This window comes from Gymnoscopelus braueri, assembly GCF_963280865.1.
Source record: "Gymnoscopelus braueri genome assembly, chromosome: 12".
NCBI lineage: Eukaryota > Metazoa > Chordata > Actinopteri > Myctophiformes > Myctophidae > Gymnoscopelus > Gymnoscopelus braueri.
Window position 1 is genome coordinate 33,714,679 of NC_137614.1, and position 17,601 is coordinate 33,732,279.

The following is a 17,601-nucleotide window of genomic DNA, read 5'->3' on the forward strand; positions in this document are numbered from 1 at the left end:
GGAGACAACCGAAACATCAAAGACTGACATCATAGCCTTTGGGCATAACTGACATCGCTTGCTCCATATACGGATATGACAGCACCATAATGACACTAGCACAGCGGCCAAACGTATAAAGGCAAAGGTAAACTCTGAGTTCTATATTCGGAAACATTGACAATGTGTTTCAGCCAATCACAGTATGAGGTTAGATGTCACAATGTAGCAATATTCCTTGGCAGAAGACACAACCATTGGTGATATCATTGGTGGTTGAAATGAATTCATCCAGTTACAGAAGAATAAGTAACATGGAGCAGCCAACCCAGGCAGAAAATGTTCTCACACATGAGCTGGCATCCAGGGATGCAAATGCAACACAAGCGACGAGCAGTGAACCTCCCCTGTCAAGTACATCAGCACAAGGGCAAGAAGGACGAAAGGAACAGCCCTCACATTTGGCTCTAAGCTCGAGGGGGAGACCACTGAGGGAAAATCCAAAATTTATGAACTATGAAACTGACCTGGCTTTTGACATGAAAAATCGGAAACAACTGAGAAAAACTCCCATCATGAGAAACTCAAGTAAGGCGCAAGTCACAGAGAAGATTCCATCAAGGTGTGGAGGGCGTAAGCATGCTATCAAACTAACAGAGGACGGTGACCAGGAAATTAGTGAAAAACTACCAGCAGAGTCTTGCAGAGAACCATCATATAAAATACCTCTTGCCATAAAATGTGCCATGGAAGATGTCCCCACAGAGGTTGGTCAAACGGAATCTGAGCAGCCAAACCCAAAGAGGAAGCAGGTGACAAAGAGGGTGGTAAAGGATGTGAGACCAGCAGAAACATTGGCAGATCAGAAGAAGCAGGGAAAAACCTCTAGCGCAACTGTAGAGGAGCAGGAGATCATGCATGGTAGCCGTCCCAGGAGAGGTGCAGCTAAAGCGGCACTGAAGCTCCTCCATGACTGGGCAAAAGACATGCTAGTGAATCCCAGTAATGACACGAGCTCCCCTCAGGGGTCCCGGAGTGGTCACTCCAGTCCAATCGCGGCAGAAGAGAAAGCTCCCAAAGGTGGCAGAGCACATGATAAGGGTAAAAAGAGGAAGCGTCCAGACATTAAGCGTAGGAAATCACATGAAGATGAGGACTTTATTCCGGGAGACATTGGAGAAGACGAGGAAGAGGAGGAGGAAGAGACAGAAGGGATACTGGAGTCCGATTTGGAGTCAGCTGTTGATTCCATAGTAGAACTGCGCCGCAACAAGAGTATTCAATATCAGGGCAGAAAGTATGGCACTGCACCTAATGGACTGCCTAACAACATGCTGCAACCTTGCTCTGAAAGCACCAAGTGCAACAAGACGTTCAGAGAGAAACATCAAAGCAGTTGGGTCTTCCCAGAGTGGATTCCCTCCATGGACGACTGGAAGACTGTTCCACAAAGTGACTTGGAGGAGTATCTTCCCCAGGAGATGCAATCTGCCAATTTCAAGATTTCCAGAGAGGGTCTGAACAAGGAGACCCCTCTACAAAAACTCAACAGGTTTGAGGCCATGGACAAGCATCCAGAGCGCTGGGACACGCTCATGTTTACCGGTGGGCCGGTCTGGGCTTTGGAATGGTGTCCGAGCCCGGATGGTTCCAGTGATAATCAGTACGTAGCCCTAGCCTGCCACCAAGGCATGGACGACCAGCACTATGCCAATGAGAAGTACACTGGGACTGGCCTCATTCAACTGTGGGATCTAGGCAAGCTGGAGTATGATAGCAGTCCAACGTCACGCCCATCTCTAGTCTATGGTTTGGCCCAGGACAAAGGTTTCATCTGGCAACTCAAGTGGTGCCCTGCAGGGGCGTGGGAGCTACCCACCTGCTCCAGGAAAGCTCCATACCTGCCCAGACTTGGTTTACTGGCAGCAGCTACCTCCACCGGCATTGTCACCATCTACAGCATACCCCACCCGCAAGCTCTACTTGCCAGCAAAAAGCCAATTGACTCAGAAGACAGCCAAGTGCAGCCCATATTCAAGGTCAATGGTGTGATAACTCTGAAGTTGGGTTCTTTCAGAGCTCCGCACAACAAAATGAACAGACAAGTTCTGTCTATGGACTGGTCAGCAATGAGAGACCATGACATAATGGCTCTGGGCTTCTATGACGGATTAGTAGGCCTGTGGAATTTGTCGTCTACATCGTCATTTATGCGTATACGTGAACCTGACCACTCCCTCGCCCTCCTGCCCTATCGTTGTTTCCAGGCCCATGACAGCTGTGTCCGAGCTTTGGCTTTCTGCCCCGCCGCCAGTGATCTGTTGGTGACTGCTGGAGACGACCGCATGGTGAAGGTGTGGGACCTGACGAGGCTGTACGACTACATCACCGCACACAGGCGTCACCTTACCACTGAGGTCTTTTGGCCCTTAAATGCCCCTGGCCTCTTTCTGTCCCAAGAGAGTAGCTATGCACCAAATGGCCAACACGGCATCTATTACTTAGACCTTGGCTATCACAAGATCAAGCCTGCCTTCATGGTCCCCAGGATGGCCACTATGTGGTCCATGTCATTCAATGACTGGCTGAACAGCCTGGTGACATCAGACACCCTGGGTGAGGTCATCTTTGACCTGCTTCCTCAGATCAATGGCAAAATCCAACACACCAAAAAGACCGCTCAGAGGCGCTTTCCGGTGTACTTCACAGACATGGTGCCTTATGACGCAAACACCTCCAATGAAACGGAAGGAGCAGGGGAAATGGAAGGGGAAGATGAGGGTGAAATGGAAGGACCATCAGCAGTGGAAAGTGAGAGGGTGGATGGACAAGGGGGAGCTGAGAGCCTGCCTTTGACGCCCCAGACATACAGAGAGGCTGTCAGGCAATACTACCTCCACTACAGAGACAGTGATATGCGGACCTTTAAGAAATTCCAGGAGCGGGCTCTGTGTAAACGGATGCAAAACACGGAGGTGAACGCCAAGATAGATTTTGACACCATGCCAATGGCTGCACTACATAAGGTTCGCTTCAACCCTAACATGAGCAGCCACACCTGGCTTGTTTCTGGCGGCCAGGCGGGGCTGGTCAGAGTTCACTGTCTGAGGAGCATGTACAGAGAAGACACTAAGAAGATGGTCATGAAGTGCAAGAAACAGTTCACCGCCCTCTACCACCCAGAGAACCAGAGCCAGGCCACAGAAGACTTAACAGAAACCCAGACCAGCATTAAGCCACTATAGAATCAGAATCAGAATCAGTTTTATTGTCACATCACAGGTTTACAAGGTAAAAAAGTGGGTGAAATTCTTTTTTGTACATCGTTCCCATCGCAACGTTAGTTTCCATAGAAAGAAGAGGGGGGGGGGGGGAGAAGAAGAGGGTGGGGGGCAGGTGGGAAGGAGATCAAAAACAAGAGAGCAACAGAAGGCCAGACAAGTTATCTACATATTTACAAATTACCTGAGATAATAAAAAAAAACTAAAAAACTAAACTAAGGTGCCTGAGCATAGCAGCAATGTATTGTATACTGTGCATGTTATACTTATACTGTGCATGATAGACAAAGGACGTTAAGGTGCTTAGAGGAAAAGGAGCACAATAAAAAGACCCAAAAAAAGTCAGTGCGTTATACAAGGGATTAAGGTGCAAAAGGTCAGTGCGTGTCCACCTAGAGTGGACTGACCCTAGTATAATCCGCATGTAGCTCCATGAGGGAGTGCAACAAAAAGTCATTTGTACCTGGTGTAGTCCACAGGTGTGTCCGAGGGGGGGCTAAAGTCCAAGTCATTGTCCCTGGTATAATCCACAGGTGTGTTCAGGAAGAGCCAGAAAAGTCTGCGCCGCCTGCTGTCAGGCTGCTGAACTCATCCAGGCTTATGCCCCATTCAGCATTCTGACAGCAGCTGGATTGAAACTACACCAAAATCTGGTGGTGGAACTCTTGATACTGCGGTAGAGCCCCTTGCCCGGTCGCGGTCGTTGTAGGGGGTTGAACAGTCTGTGACTTGGGTGGTGCTTGTCCTTGATGATGCGCTTGGCTTTGACCACGCACCGCTTTTTGTACAGTTCCTGGAGCGCTGGGAGCTCGATTCCCATTATCCGCTCTGCCGATCGCACTACTCGTTGTAGGCTGACCTTTTCTCGGGCAGTGCAGTTCCCGTACCAGGCCGTGACACAGCCTGTTAGGATGCCTTCAACAGAACTGTTGTAGTACAGCCTGAGGATGCGACGTCCTACTCCGAGCTTCTTCAGGCGGCGGAGCCAGTACAGTCGCTGCTGAGCCTTTTTCCTCACGTGTGTGGAGTGCGTCTCCCATTTGAGGTCCTCCTCGATGTGTACTCCGAGGAACTTGAACTCGCTGACCCTTTCCACTGCAGCACCGTCGATGAGGATGGGCGCATGGTCTCTCCGCGGCCTCCTGAAGTCCACGATCAGTTCTTTGGTCTTGTCGACGTTAAGAGAGAGGTTGTTCTCACGGCACCAGTGTGCCAGTGATTTGATCTCCTCTCTGTAGTCAGACTCGTCGTTGTTGACGATTCGGCCTATCACTGTCGTGTCGTCCGCGTACTTTATGATGGTGTTGGAGACATGTGTGGCTATGCAGTCATACGTGTACAGGGAGTAGAGGAGAGGGCTCAGCACGCATCCCTGGGGTGCTCCGGTGTTGAGGGTCAGGGGGTCGGATGTGATGCTGCCCATTCTCACCACCTGATGTCGGTTGGACAAGAAGTCCTGTATCCAGTCGCACATGCTTGGGTGTAGCCCTAGGTGTCTGAGCTTTTTGTCAAGTATTGCTGGGACAATGGTGTTGAATGCTGAGCTGTAGTCCACGAACAGCATACGTACATATTTGTCCTTCAGCAGCTTGTTGTCCATGTGCGAGAGGACGGTGTGGAGAGCCATGGCAATAGCGTCGTCGGTGGATCTGTTTTTGCGGTATGCATACTGCCACGGATCCAGCGAGGCAGGTAGCGTGGAGCTGATGTATTCCCTCACCAGTTTCTCGAAACACTTGCTGACGATCGGGGTGAGAGCAACAGGTCTCCAGTCGTTCAGGCATGTCACTTTGGCCTTTTTGGGAATGGGCACAATGGTTGACATTTTGAACCCTGCAGGGACCACAGCCAGGGAGAGGGAGAGGTTAAAGATGTCAGCGAAGACACCCGCCAGCTGGTCTGCACATGTCTTAAGGACCCGGCCTGGAATCCCATCAGGTCCGGCTGCCTTGTGGATGTTGACCCGTGTGAAGGCTGTACGCACTTCTCTCTCCGAGATGGTTAGAGGAGGGTTCTCCTCTGCTGGTGCTGCTGATGGCCCCGCTTGGCTGCCGCGGTTGGAGCTGATCTCAAACCGGCCGTAGAAAGTGTTCAGTTCGTTGGGGAGGGAGGCAGGCGGGTTCACCTCGCTTCTGGTTCTTGTTTTGCAGTCTGTCAAGGTGTGTACTGCCTGCCATGTGCTCCTGATGTCGCCACTGCTGAGTTTGTCTTGCATCTTTTTTGCGTAGGCCTTTTTCGCCTTCCTGATGGCGCTGTTTAGGGCCGCGCGCGTCGTGTTGCGCGTTTCCACGTCGCCAGATTTGAAACCAGCGTCCCGTTCATGCAGATGTGCACGTACTCCGCTGTCCATCCATGGTTTCTGATTGGGATAGATCCGAACTGTCTTTTTTGGGACTATGTCATCTATGCACTTGCTGATAAAGCCAGTGACTGAGTCTGAGAGTTCGTTGATGTTATTCCCAGCGGCGTTCTTAAACATCCCCCAGTCAGTCTGGTAGAAGCAGGATTGTAGCATAGCGTCTGTGTCCTCAGACCAGATTCGGATTTCCTTCTCAACGACCGGCTCCCTTTTTAGCCTCTGTTTGTAGGCAGGTAGCAGCTGGATGGCGTCGTGGTCAGAGCTTCCTAGCGGTGGGCGGCGGAGAGCTTTGTATCCATCCTTGAAGGGCGTGTAGCAGTGGTCAAGAATATTGTCACCACGGGTACTGCAGGCGACATGCTGGTGGAATTTGGGAAAGACCTTTTTTAAGTCTGTCCGGTTGAAGTCGCCTAGGCAGATGACTGCGCAGTCCGGGTGGCGATTTTCTTGTGCACTGATCGCCTGGTGTAATTCCCTCATAGCTGTGTCCTTATTAGCTCCAGGATGAATGTAAACAACGGCTACAATCACGATGCTGAAGTCGCGTGGTAGGTAGAAAGGACGGCAGGCTATGATTAAAAGTTCAAGGTCTGGTGAGCAGTGACTGTCTAGGATTTTAACATCTTTGCACCAGTTGTTGTTGATCAAGGCACAAACTCCCCCCCCACGTTGCTTACCGCTCAGTACAGGATCTCTGTCCTTCCTATACGCGGTGAAGCCAGGAGGAGTGATAGAAGAATCAGATGCTAACTCCGTTAGCCACGTCTCTGTTAGCACAACAATACAAGTCCTCCTCGTCTCTGCGTTGTATTTAACGCGCGCCAGTAAGTCGTCCATAGTGGTCACTGTTCTTGATTCACACAGAGATCTAACGTTCGCTAGCAGGATTGAAGGCAGTGCAGGTTTATATCCACGTTTTGTTGTTCTTACGAGAAGACCCGCTCTTGTGCCTCTTCGCCACGGTCTTTTTCGTCGGGGGTTTGTTGTTGATCCAGCTGGAACAAAGGGGACCCCACCCCCCACCCAGCCGAGTGGAAGGTTTTCGGCAAAAAAGTCCGGAATTCTGTGTGTAATCGCTGTGCTGATGTCCATAAGTGCTTGTCTGTCATAACTCCTTAGACACGCGACGGTGTAGGGAAAAAAGAGAAGTACGAATGCGGCCGTCCTTCATGGCGCTTCCGGTCATTTTTTTTCCGGTCTATAGCACGATGTTGGGTGTTTCACCCTAATGCGTGGTTCTACTCACAACCTTATAACCATCACCATCACCATCATACTATAAGCGGTAACCGGAACACTTGCCCGAAAACACACTTGCCCCCATTTTTTTGCAGAACTCTCGCCCCCAGCGAGTCGCCGTGCCGAAGTGACCATTCCGACGTCGCCGGATTTGACTAGGGTGAGTGGACTTTGGTGCCAGAAACACTTGGGTCCGACCATTCCGAGGTCGCCGGATTTGCCCTGGCGCGAGTGTGTTTTGGGGCAAGTGTGATACCCTCACAATTAGGAAGCAACTTTGTGAAGTAACTTTATAATGACTTTATTGCAAAAGTGCATTTATTGAGGTTATTGTATTTGGGTGTATTTCAATATGCTACACTTTAATTAATATTCCCTATGTGATGATGTATCAGATGTTTTGAAAAGACAAGTCAACTACTTAAAATAGCTTTAAGCTAAAGAATGTGGCTTTATGTTGCACAGAGATTGTGATCCTTGATTTTATGTCAGATGCAACTCTAGGTTGAATCTATTGCACTATGTGATGGTAGCTATATGAGACCAGTACAAATACTGAAATATGGCCTTTGAATGTATTTCATTGTGATGTGATGACTATGAGGTTTAATGAGAATATTGAAGCCAAATGGTTATATTGTGAATGTTAAAGTGGAAACATGCTAATGTATTTTAAGGGACAGCAGCTCATACACACAACAGTTATTCTATACTCACCAATAAAACACCAACAGACACAGTGACATAGTTCACCCACACACATGCCATACTTACCTGACACACACACACACACACACACACACACACACACACACACACACACACAAAACTTTCCTGGAAAAGAACAAGAATTGTACACACACACACACACACACACACACACACATTTCATGCTCACCTTGAAGGTGCTAAGGAATTTGTACAAAAGAGACATTGTTGCAGTTTAAGGAAATGTTGATTTATTGTGATTGTTTGTATTATTGTGAATAAATGAGAGGAAAATAGGAAGGAAACGGAACGGGTTCATGTCCTCATTCCTGTGACTGTTTACATTGTTTTTCAGACGGAGGCAGTGAACCAAAATTCAAACCTGTTACTGTGGTACCCGACCCAGCTTGGGACCCGTAACACAAGCATTCTTGTATTCCTATAAGTCACCAAATGTCTGTCCTTGAAATCTCTGTCCGGGATATAAATCTGCAACCAAATGGTCGCAGATTTGGGGTGAGAGCTTCAGATGACCCCTTGATGGAACGTGCCAAACGGCAGTTGGGAGGGGCCTATGGATCCAGAGAAAAAAAAAAGGGGCCGGAGGAGGAGGCAAAGGATTTTCTGAATCCTGAGGTCTGAGCCGGGGGCATCGGTTCTAGGCTTCTCTGGTAGGTCTGTCAGACTCCTTGAGTGTCAGTGGTTCTTTGGGATGGTTGAGGTGCTATAAAGCACCTCAGGGTTCTTCAGTGGTTCTTTGGGATGGCCGAGGTGCTATATACTGTAGCACCTCAGGGTTCTTCAGTGTTTTTTTGTGATGGTTGTGAGACATTGCTTCGTGAGGCGTTTGTGCTGGGTGATGTTCATGCGGTACACCCCTAGCATTAGTACACCCCTAGCTGTACTGTGATTGGCTGACTCTATTGGCTGACTCTATTCAGCACTGTGATTGGCTAGCGAGACACATGATGAAATTAATAACATATAAATAGGACTATGCACTTTAAAAAAAACACTGTTTTTTTAAGTGAGCTTCCATCACTGTGATGACCACTGTGATGACCACACCGCCCACTTCACACTGGGTGTGATTTTTGGGTGGTGTAGCCGCCCCTATAAGTGGGGTTGGGACACCTCATTAGTATTAGTTTCCTGCACTGTGATAGGCCCACTTGGCCCACTTTCCTGTACTGTGATTGGCTGACTCTATTGGCTGACTCTATTCAGCACTGTGATTGGCTAGCGAGACACATGATGACATTAATAACCTATAAATAGGATTATGCACTTCCAAAAATCCAGCTTCCATCACTATATGATGACCACACCGCCCACTTCACACTGGGTGTGATTTTTATATATGTTACAGGGAAATTGGCATTCCAGGGAAATTGAAAAAGGAGCGCTTGTTTATACCATAGATATATATAAAGGCTGCTGGCCAATGGAGTACGACGTTGCCACATGGCGGCCATCTTGGGACGGTCATTCATAACATTATGTCTATGGTGCATGTACTTTGAAATAACCATAGCGTGCTCAATTTTCATCCGATTTTCAAGCGGTTTGGTGTGTTGTAAACACCAAAGATGTATTTATGATACTGCCTACTTAAAGTTGTACAATGCAGAATCACATAACGATTTTTAGCAACCTCTGCTGGTCACTACCGTCACTGCATACAATTTCCCTAGTCCTCGATTACCCAGAATTCCATTCGTTTTCACCGGAAGCCGGAAGCGTTTCAAAAAGCGATCTTTTAATTGTTTTATACTATCTACGGATCGTTTCTCTTAGCCAGTGGAGCATTAGTTAACATGAGCTGTGCTTTCTTTTTCTGTTCTTTTTCGATCTTCCAATCCTACATTCTCTTAAAATCAGCGTGAGGTTCCTTTTTGTTAATAGCGCGGTAGTTCCTGGCCAAACAGGAAACCGTTGCGGTAGTTCCTGAGGACGTCGGCCACGACGTCATGACGTTGGCCAGGAACGTAATTTTCCCGGGAAAGTCCCCCCCGTACACGTTCAATAGAAAATATATAAATAAAAGGCTTCCGGGGGTGAAATTCACGGAGTGGGTGTTGTGAAACTTTTGCCACTCGCAAAAGATATACAATTTAACTTTAGTTTTGTTGAAAACGTTACCTAGTATTACTTTAATGTTATAAGAAAAACAAAACATGATTATAATTATAAGTATGCAGTATCATAACTACGTCTTTGGTGTTTACAACACACCAAACCGTTTGAAAATCGGATGAAAACTGAGCACGCTATGGTTATTTCAAAGTACATGCACCATAGACATAATGTTATGAATGACTGTTGCAAGATGGCCGCGGTTGAGCTACGTTTGCGATGCCCCCTTGAGCCATCTAGCCTTTATATATATATATATCTATGGTTTATACCACCCACCCAGGCAATTCTGTATAACCAATACTAGAGGGCAATGAATGCAAGCCACAGGCATGCACATGCGTGTGTGCGTGTGCATGTATGCGCATGCACATGTGAACAGGGCCGAAATGTATCACATTTGACTTGCCAATATCTTTTAGATATAGCACACTTTGACTTTCCTTTAGATAAATAATTCGTATCAAATTCACAACAATAAAATATCAATGCACAATTAAAGTGCGGGTGCGTAATTATTGTGAATCCAATCTGAATAGTACTGCTTAATGACTACGCCACCTTTTGTAAAGAGGAAGGTCCCCTATGTACACACTTTTTCCTTTTAGGCTTTCACAGGCTCGGGTCAGTTTTAGAATAGTTTGGTTTGAGAACACAACACTTGAAAATCCCATGAGGAACTGGACACGGAAACAGTTTGTATCAAAAAGGTAAGTAACAATTTATTGGGTCCCTAATACAGTGGCATCTTCGCCTTAAAACCAATCAAAATAAACACTATACTAATAAAATACCTAATTAAAACACAGCAACTTACTGTACACAACAACTATAAAATCAATTATAAAGTTGTGCAAACTACGCAAGGCTCACTTATCAAAGGGGTTTCACTTTAGCAGGGGGTTTTGCAACAAATATTCAAAGTAAAGTGCGGTGCCAATAAAGTGCTTGGATACTCAACACGGTTTGTTCAAGGGGTAATGCTGCATGTCCATACATGGGGGTGTATGGGAAGAGGATTTAGGCCAGCCTTCTTTGTCTTCTTTCTTTCCGTCTGAAATTATAGAAACTTGGACCAGTTCATCTGTGCATTTACAGCATACAGCGTAGTGTTCAGTCAGTGGTTATACAAGGATTTAACGTTGCGTTGTTCGAATACTCACTCGGGCTTTTACACCTGGCGCTGAGTTAGTTGCGCCTGCAACGTTTATCGCCACTTTCTCAGTTTCCTCGCTCCTTTTATGGTCTGGTCTCATATGGTCATCTCCTTTTATGGTCTGGTCTCGCTCGTCTCTTCCTCCCCTTCGATCCAATCGCTCTCTACTTCTTTTCCTCGGAGTAGGCACACCTCGGCTTCCAAACTCCTAGGTGGCTGGTGTGTCTACACTCACTTATTCTCCACTCTTGCTCCGTGGTTCTCCGCACAACCTTCCCCTCTGCTGTCCTTCTCCTTCTGACAGGCCTGCTCTCTCTTGGTGCTCTGCTCTCTCTCTGTGTCCTGCTCCAGTGGATCTTTCACACTTGGCTCGCACAACCTTCTTCCTGCTGTTCCTACAGTATACACACTCTAGCTCCGGTGGTTCCTTCCTTCACCTGGCTGGCTGGCTCATACACGTCTGGCTCCGGTGGTTCATTCACACCTGGCCCCTACACACCTCCTCTGTGTGTGTGTGTGTGTGTGTGTGTTCTCTCTTCTCTTGTCTTTCTTCAAATGAGCCCGCGCTCAGTTTTATAGCAGGGAGGCTCCGCCCAGCTCCGCTCTCACTGGTCCCCCTTCGGGCTCGGTCATTACACTGCAATTGTTCATTCATCAGGAGCAATGGAATGTGACTATGTTAAAACAAGACATCCTTGTACATATAACATGCAGTGCAAAACGTTGTACAGAAAAGATTTAAGATGATGGTTAGTGAGAAATATACATAAATTAGGCACCAATAAAAGAAATAGAAAACATTAAGAAACGCCCCGTTTCGACCATGTCACACACACATGCACACGCATGTGTGCGCACGAGTGTGCGTGTGTGCATGCGCACACATGCACACACGCACACACGCACACACACATGTGTGTCGTCGTGGACACTGGATAGTAACCATAGACTGTAACCCATGAAAAGATCTATTCTCCCCCTATCGATTCACAACTCGGACGGCGCTGATTCGACTAGCAGACCTTCGGCCGGTCGGTGCGGGCACTCGCGCCTGGAGGCGCGAGGGCGCGCCTCCTCGGCCTCAAGCTCTGCTGAGTCGGCGCGCCTCCGTCATGGACAATGACTATTATCACGTGTGCGTGTGAACGCGTGTTCAGCGTTCCCCTAGCGTAGCTTCCTGGTTGCTATGTGGGGGGGAACAACAAAAGCCAGGTCGGCCTCGCATCAAAGCCCCGCCTCGTGCCTCCTCCTCCTCGCGCCGCCTCGTATCAAAGCCCCGCCTCGCGCCTCCTCCTCCTCCTCCTCCTCCTCCTCGCGAGCCTCGCGTAAAAAACCCTGTCTCGTAAAGCCCCGCCTCGCGCCGAAGCCCCGCACCTAAAAGCGAGCGCTCCTCTTTCAATTTCCCTGGAATGCCAATTTCCCTGTGACATATACACCCTTTTTTTTAAATCCCTAACACAAGGATGGGCCCAGGATGGTTATTATGTCCCAATCAATCCGACTAATAATAATATTATTTGTTATGATTATGTTACGAAACTTTAGGTCTAGGGATAGGAGTTTGTAACATGAAGATTATTACCAGGCTGTTGAGCATGAGGTGCAAATAAAGGAGACCACACAAGTCAGTCTCTACTCCTATAACTCCACCTCCACCAATCAGACCCATCCGCTACACTATAAAAGGGCTCAGTTTGCTTCAGTCCCCATCTCTCTTATACATTTCACGTGTCCATTTGTAGCCTTGTTTTGTAGCCCTGTGTTTTTGATATCCCAGAGCAAACTTCTGTATTTTGATCTACTAAAATTTTACTTAAATTGTATATGCTCTTCCTTGTTCTTGAATTATTACATTCAATTTATGTAGTGCTTGTTTTTATACCCACAGTCGCTTTACAAAACGAACCTTCCTTTATTAAGGAAGTAACTAGTTAAAAGGTTAAAACTAAGCATACGAAAAAATAAAGGGTAAAAGTGTCATCATGTCTGTGACCTAACCCATTGCAACACCGGTGCTTGTTTCTCGCACATGATTTGGCAACATGCAAACCGAAAACGAAAGCTAACTTCAACATGCAAACCGAAAGCAAAACCTAACTTTTTGGAGACCCCAACAAACAAACAGATACGGCCCTATAAGGCCATAGTGAGTGTGTGTGTGTGTGTGTGTGTGTGTGTGTGTGTGTGTGTGTGTGTGTGTGTGTGTGTGTGTGTGTGTGTGTGTGTGTGTGTGTGTGTGTGTGTGTGTGTGTGTAACCCTCTGTCAGCGCTGCAGGATGAATGAAGGTGGGAGTGGCCATGGAGATTGGAGGCGTGGAGATTGGGGACACACCTGGCTCTCATTCCCCAAATCAACCAGCCAGTATAAAATCCTGGAGAGAACACCCTTCAAGCCCTTTTTTACCATTGCAACACCACATGCTGAGACCCTTTGTTTTGTTAGCTAGTGTTTTTTAGGTCTGTAGGCTATGCGCCATACCTTTCTTGCTAAGTGCGAAAGGTAACTTTAAGACTGAGTGTTTAAAGTACAGACAATTCTAAATTTAAGCCAGTCTTAATTATATTCCCAAACCTTTTCCTGAGTACCTCTGAACAGGGAAGCTGGTAGGGGTGTGCCGCCATTTTCTTTGTTCCCCCTTTTCCCCCTGTTTTTCTTAGGTAGGGAGTTTATATTGTACTTTTTGTTTTGGTGTGGTTTAGTTTGTTTTCTTTTCAGGTAGGGAGTGTTCTGGCTTTGGCCACCCTGACGTTTTTGCTTTCCCTGTTTGTTGATCCCCTGTGAATTTAAGTTTAATAAATTGTACACTTTTTTTGGTTGACCCTGACTATGGTTTGAAATATGTTACTTCTTATCCTCTAGACCATATAAGGTCGTAACAGACACACAGCCACTTTGCCAATAGTATATATAGATGATATTTTTTTTAACTTTGACTTAAAAGTGGTCAGAGTTTGGCTTCTTCCGTATCTTCAGCACAGTCTGACCGATCGACTTCAAACTCGGTGTGCGTAACACCAAGGACCCAAGGAAATGCGGCACCTGGTGTGAATTCAGTCAGTTCTCCAAAAATAGGCTATCTATAAATCTGCAAATCCCCATAAATGGAGATCCCTAATGTAATTAATATGATGTCATGTCAAATACACATTATAGTTGACTTACGTGGCAGACTGGACACATGATGAAGTCCGAGATCTACATTGGAGCCATGCCCTGTCTTGCTGAAAGACATTATAGATAAACTGTGCTGAATTATTGTTTGGTTTACTAATTACTCAATCAGCAAATGGGACCACAGTCACACTTTGCTTTTGAGACAGAACTTATAAAAGTGCAGTGGAATGGCAAGATTTGTACTATCAATTCAGTCAGGCTGAAAATTATTGACGCTGAAACAGAAGGGGGATATAATGCGACTTGATGACACTTAAGAGTCAGAGCTCAAATTCAACTCACAAGTGACATCAGTGCGACAGTCCTGCTTCTATCAGTTGCGCACAGAATCAAGCCTACCTAATCTATAGAGAGTTGACCTCATGCTAATCTTCTCACGGCTGGACTACTGCAACGTACTCGCTGATGGGACTCTCACACGTCTGCAGCTGATCAAAAATGCCTCTACCAGGCTTATGACAGGCACCAAGCTAAGAGAGAACATCTCACCGAACTCTCTTTGAGGATCAAAGCTCCCCCACCCTAAGGACTTAAAACACTCCTTTTCACTGTAGAGGACTCCTAAGTTCACTAGGTTTTGTGGGTTGTGTGTGTGTGTTTAGTTTCTACTCCCTCCTGTTGTGACTGGCAGACAGTGTGACCGAGTTGTCGTAGTATAGTCTTCTATGTCTTGTCCTATGTTGTTCTCTTATCTCTTTACTCCTTCTTCGGACTGTGCCCCCGGCCAGTGTAATAACTGGATGGGGGGCGCACTACAAATCCGGAACCTATGAACCTAAGAACAACCTATGGGAACCTTCCAATAACCATGCGGCCACTAGATAAATAAGGTGTATTCTCATTAGAAACAGTAGTACCCATCATTTGCAGGTGATGGCACTCATGGGAAGTACCCATCCAGTACCGTTGTCAGAGTGCTTCCAAGCCAGTCATGATGACATCAGTACTCTGACATCATTACCATGACATCAGTGCTGTGACATCAGCACTGTATATGCAAGTAACCACCTCTTCTATTAGCCTAGCTTCCACTACTCTTTCCCATATCTTCATACTGTCGCTCATCGTCTTTATACCTCTAGCTCTGCAGTGTTGGAGAGTAGTTAACTATGTGTAGTTCAGGGGTAGGCAACAACCTCTATTTGATCTAGATGATCAGATTGGGCTATTGAGGGGATTATTTAGTTAATCAAAAGCCATATATGTTCATAAAATGTGCATAAAAGCTTTTTTAGTTCGAATTTAGCTTTCCTTTATTCATTCTTATTATTAAATGATTGACTTATTCTATGCTTGTATTGTTCTTATTGGCAGCCTATAATAAGACATAAAGCAATTGGTGGTTCTTCAGTGGTTCTGGGATGCATGGTTGAGGTGCTATATTGGAACCCAGAGGTGCAATTAGTTAAATCATCTAATACGTCAGTAAAATGATGACATTAGTATATATATAGACGTCAGGCATGTCCTTATTAAAGGCATAATCTGTCATAACTCTGCTGTTGATGCCAATATAAGGGTTCCCTGAGAGACAGTGGGAGGAACGTGGAAAGTTCACACACTAGAACAGGACAGCTATTTATTTTTGTAGTATTCTCTTATGTGTTAGAGACATGTGGTTTATTTATTTACTGAGTTGGTTGTCGTTGGTGCTCCAGATTTCATTTGTCATTCTAGCCATCTCTTCTGCCGTGTACTACGCGTTACTACTAATGGAAGAATACACAGTTTCCACCAGTCGAATAATGAAGTACATGATACTGGCCTCAACAGGTGTGCTTGCTGGTCTGTACCTGTTTGAAGGATTTCCTGTGTGGATGGTGGGAGTGGGCCTTTTCACTAACCTGGTATATTTCGGCCTGCTTCAGACCTTCCCCAACATACTGCTGAGCTCGCCCAACTTTATCTTCTCCTGTGTATTGGTGGTGGTGAACCATTTCATGGCTTTCCGGTACTTTTCAGATGTGCATTACCAATTCTCAGAGGTCCTGGCATACTGCCTCATCTGCCTGTGGATCATACCCTTCTCGTTCTTAATTTCACTCTCAGCTGGAGAATTTGTGCTTCCACACTCCACCCAGCAGCAAGGAGATGATGTGCTGTCAAACTACTTCACGAAGGGCAAGCGGGGGAAAAGGTCTGGGATCCTCCTCATCTTCTCTTTCCTTAAGGAGGCAGTGCTACCCAACCGACAGAAGATGTACTGAGGAGGACTTGGGGAGACGGAATCGTGAGAGAGAGAAGGGGGTGAGGGAACAACAGAGGTAGTACTGTACTGTCAGTCAATTGTTGTTGAAATTCTGGACAGGAAGTAAAACACAACAACGAAACAACAGGAAGTGGCCAGCGGGGAAGGAGGAGGGCACTTGTAGGGGACAGGCCAACAAATGGTGCTTCCTGCTTTTTAACCGGCTCAAGAGTTTAAGCAGGATGTGTTTGTCTGCTTCTGTCTACCGGTATCTACATTGACTGCCAACAATATGTGGAGACCCTGCTGGACTCTAGCTCCATAAAGAACCTCTCACTCCGCTATACAGCTCCGAGATGAGGTTCTATGTCGTTCTCATCCAGGATCGGGCGAACGTCCGCCAAGGCTCCGCTGTTTACCCTTTTGTATACATCGTATCCCAAAACTAATGGTAGATTCCAAACCGCACGGATGTTTAAGGTTTGGTCTGGAGCATAATATTTCAGATCCTAAGCGAAACTACCCGTTTAAATCGCTTATTTAGTCAGTCTGTGGCCATGTTTCCCATTCAACCCGGAAAACCCCCCTACGTCCGCTGCCAGTACTGCTCCCGGTTTGGCTACAATGGGAAACATGGCCACAGGCTGACTAAATAAGCGATTTAAACGGGTAGTTTCGCTTCGGACCTAAAATATTATGCTCCGGACCAAACCTTAAACATCCGTGCGGTTTGGAATCTACCATTAGTTTTGGGATACGATGTATACAAAAGGGTAAACAGCGGAGCCTTGGCGGACGTTCGCCCGATCCTGGATGAGAACGACATAGAACCTCATCTCGGAGCTGTATAGTGGAGTGAGAGGTTCTTTATGGAGCTAGCTGGACTCCAGTGTTCTATGCTTTGGTATTAAGATCTGTTTGTGGGTCCTCAGATTGTGGGAGTGGGCTTGAGTCAAACAGGAATAGATTCAAAGGTTACCTGAATCCTGTTGTCTGGACTTGATTTCAGAGTAGTGGGTTTTAACACTAACTAGTGTTAACAGGGTCAGCCACTTGTCAGCCACAGGGTCAGCTCTATGTTCCCACAAAGGGACATACGGATGTCCCCTAAATGTAGCAATTGGGGGTGGGGTTTGTCTCCAGCACTCATTATCAGAACACTACGAGCACCATTGGTTCCCTGACAGACCGCAGAAGGGCTCGGGATACCATTGCATTTGCATCAACCACAACATGGACCCTTTCATCGGCCAAGCGACCAATCATACTCTTACCCCTGCAACTGACGCTGTGGGTGGACCATGAAGTCTCCTAATCATTAGGACCTAATGCATTGCTGAGATGGGCTCCATCTGTGTTCACCGCGAGACCAAGGCCAC

At 46.7% G+C, this 17,601-nt stretch overlaps 2 protein-coding genes across 2 annotated transcripts; both read left to right on the forward strand.

Moving 5' to 3' along the window:
- Positions 1–554: 554 nt before the first annotated feature.
- LOC308096505 (general transcription factor 3C polypeptide 2-like) lies at positions 555–3,224 on the forward strand (the record flags this gene model as incomplete). The annotated part of the gene is made up of 1 exon (XM_080443925.1): positions 555–3,224. One exon carries the CDS (start codon positions 555–557, stop codon positions 3,222–3,224), a length of 2,670 nt encoding a protein of 889 aa, XP_080300051.1.
- A 12,423-nt stretch (positions 3,225–15,647) lies between these two features.
- Positions 15,648–16,241, forward strand: LOC308096359 (protein TEX261-like; the record flags this gene model as incomplete). Its single annotated transcript, XM_080443784.1, has 1 exon — positions 15,648–16,241. One exon carries the CDS (start codon positions 15,648–15,650, stop codon positions 16,239–16,241), a length of 594 nt encoding a protein of 197 aa, XP_080299910.1.
- Positions 16,242–17,601: the final 1,360 nt, after the last annotated feature.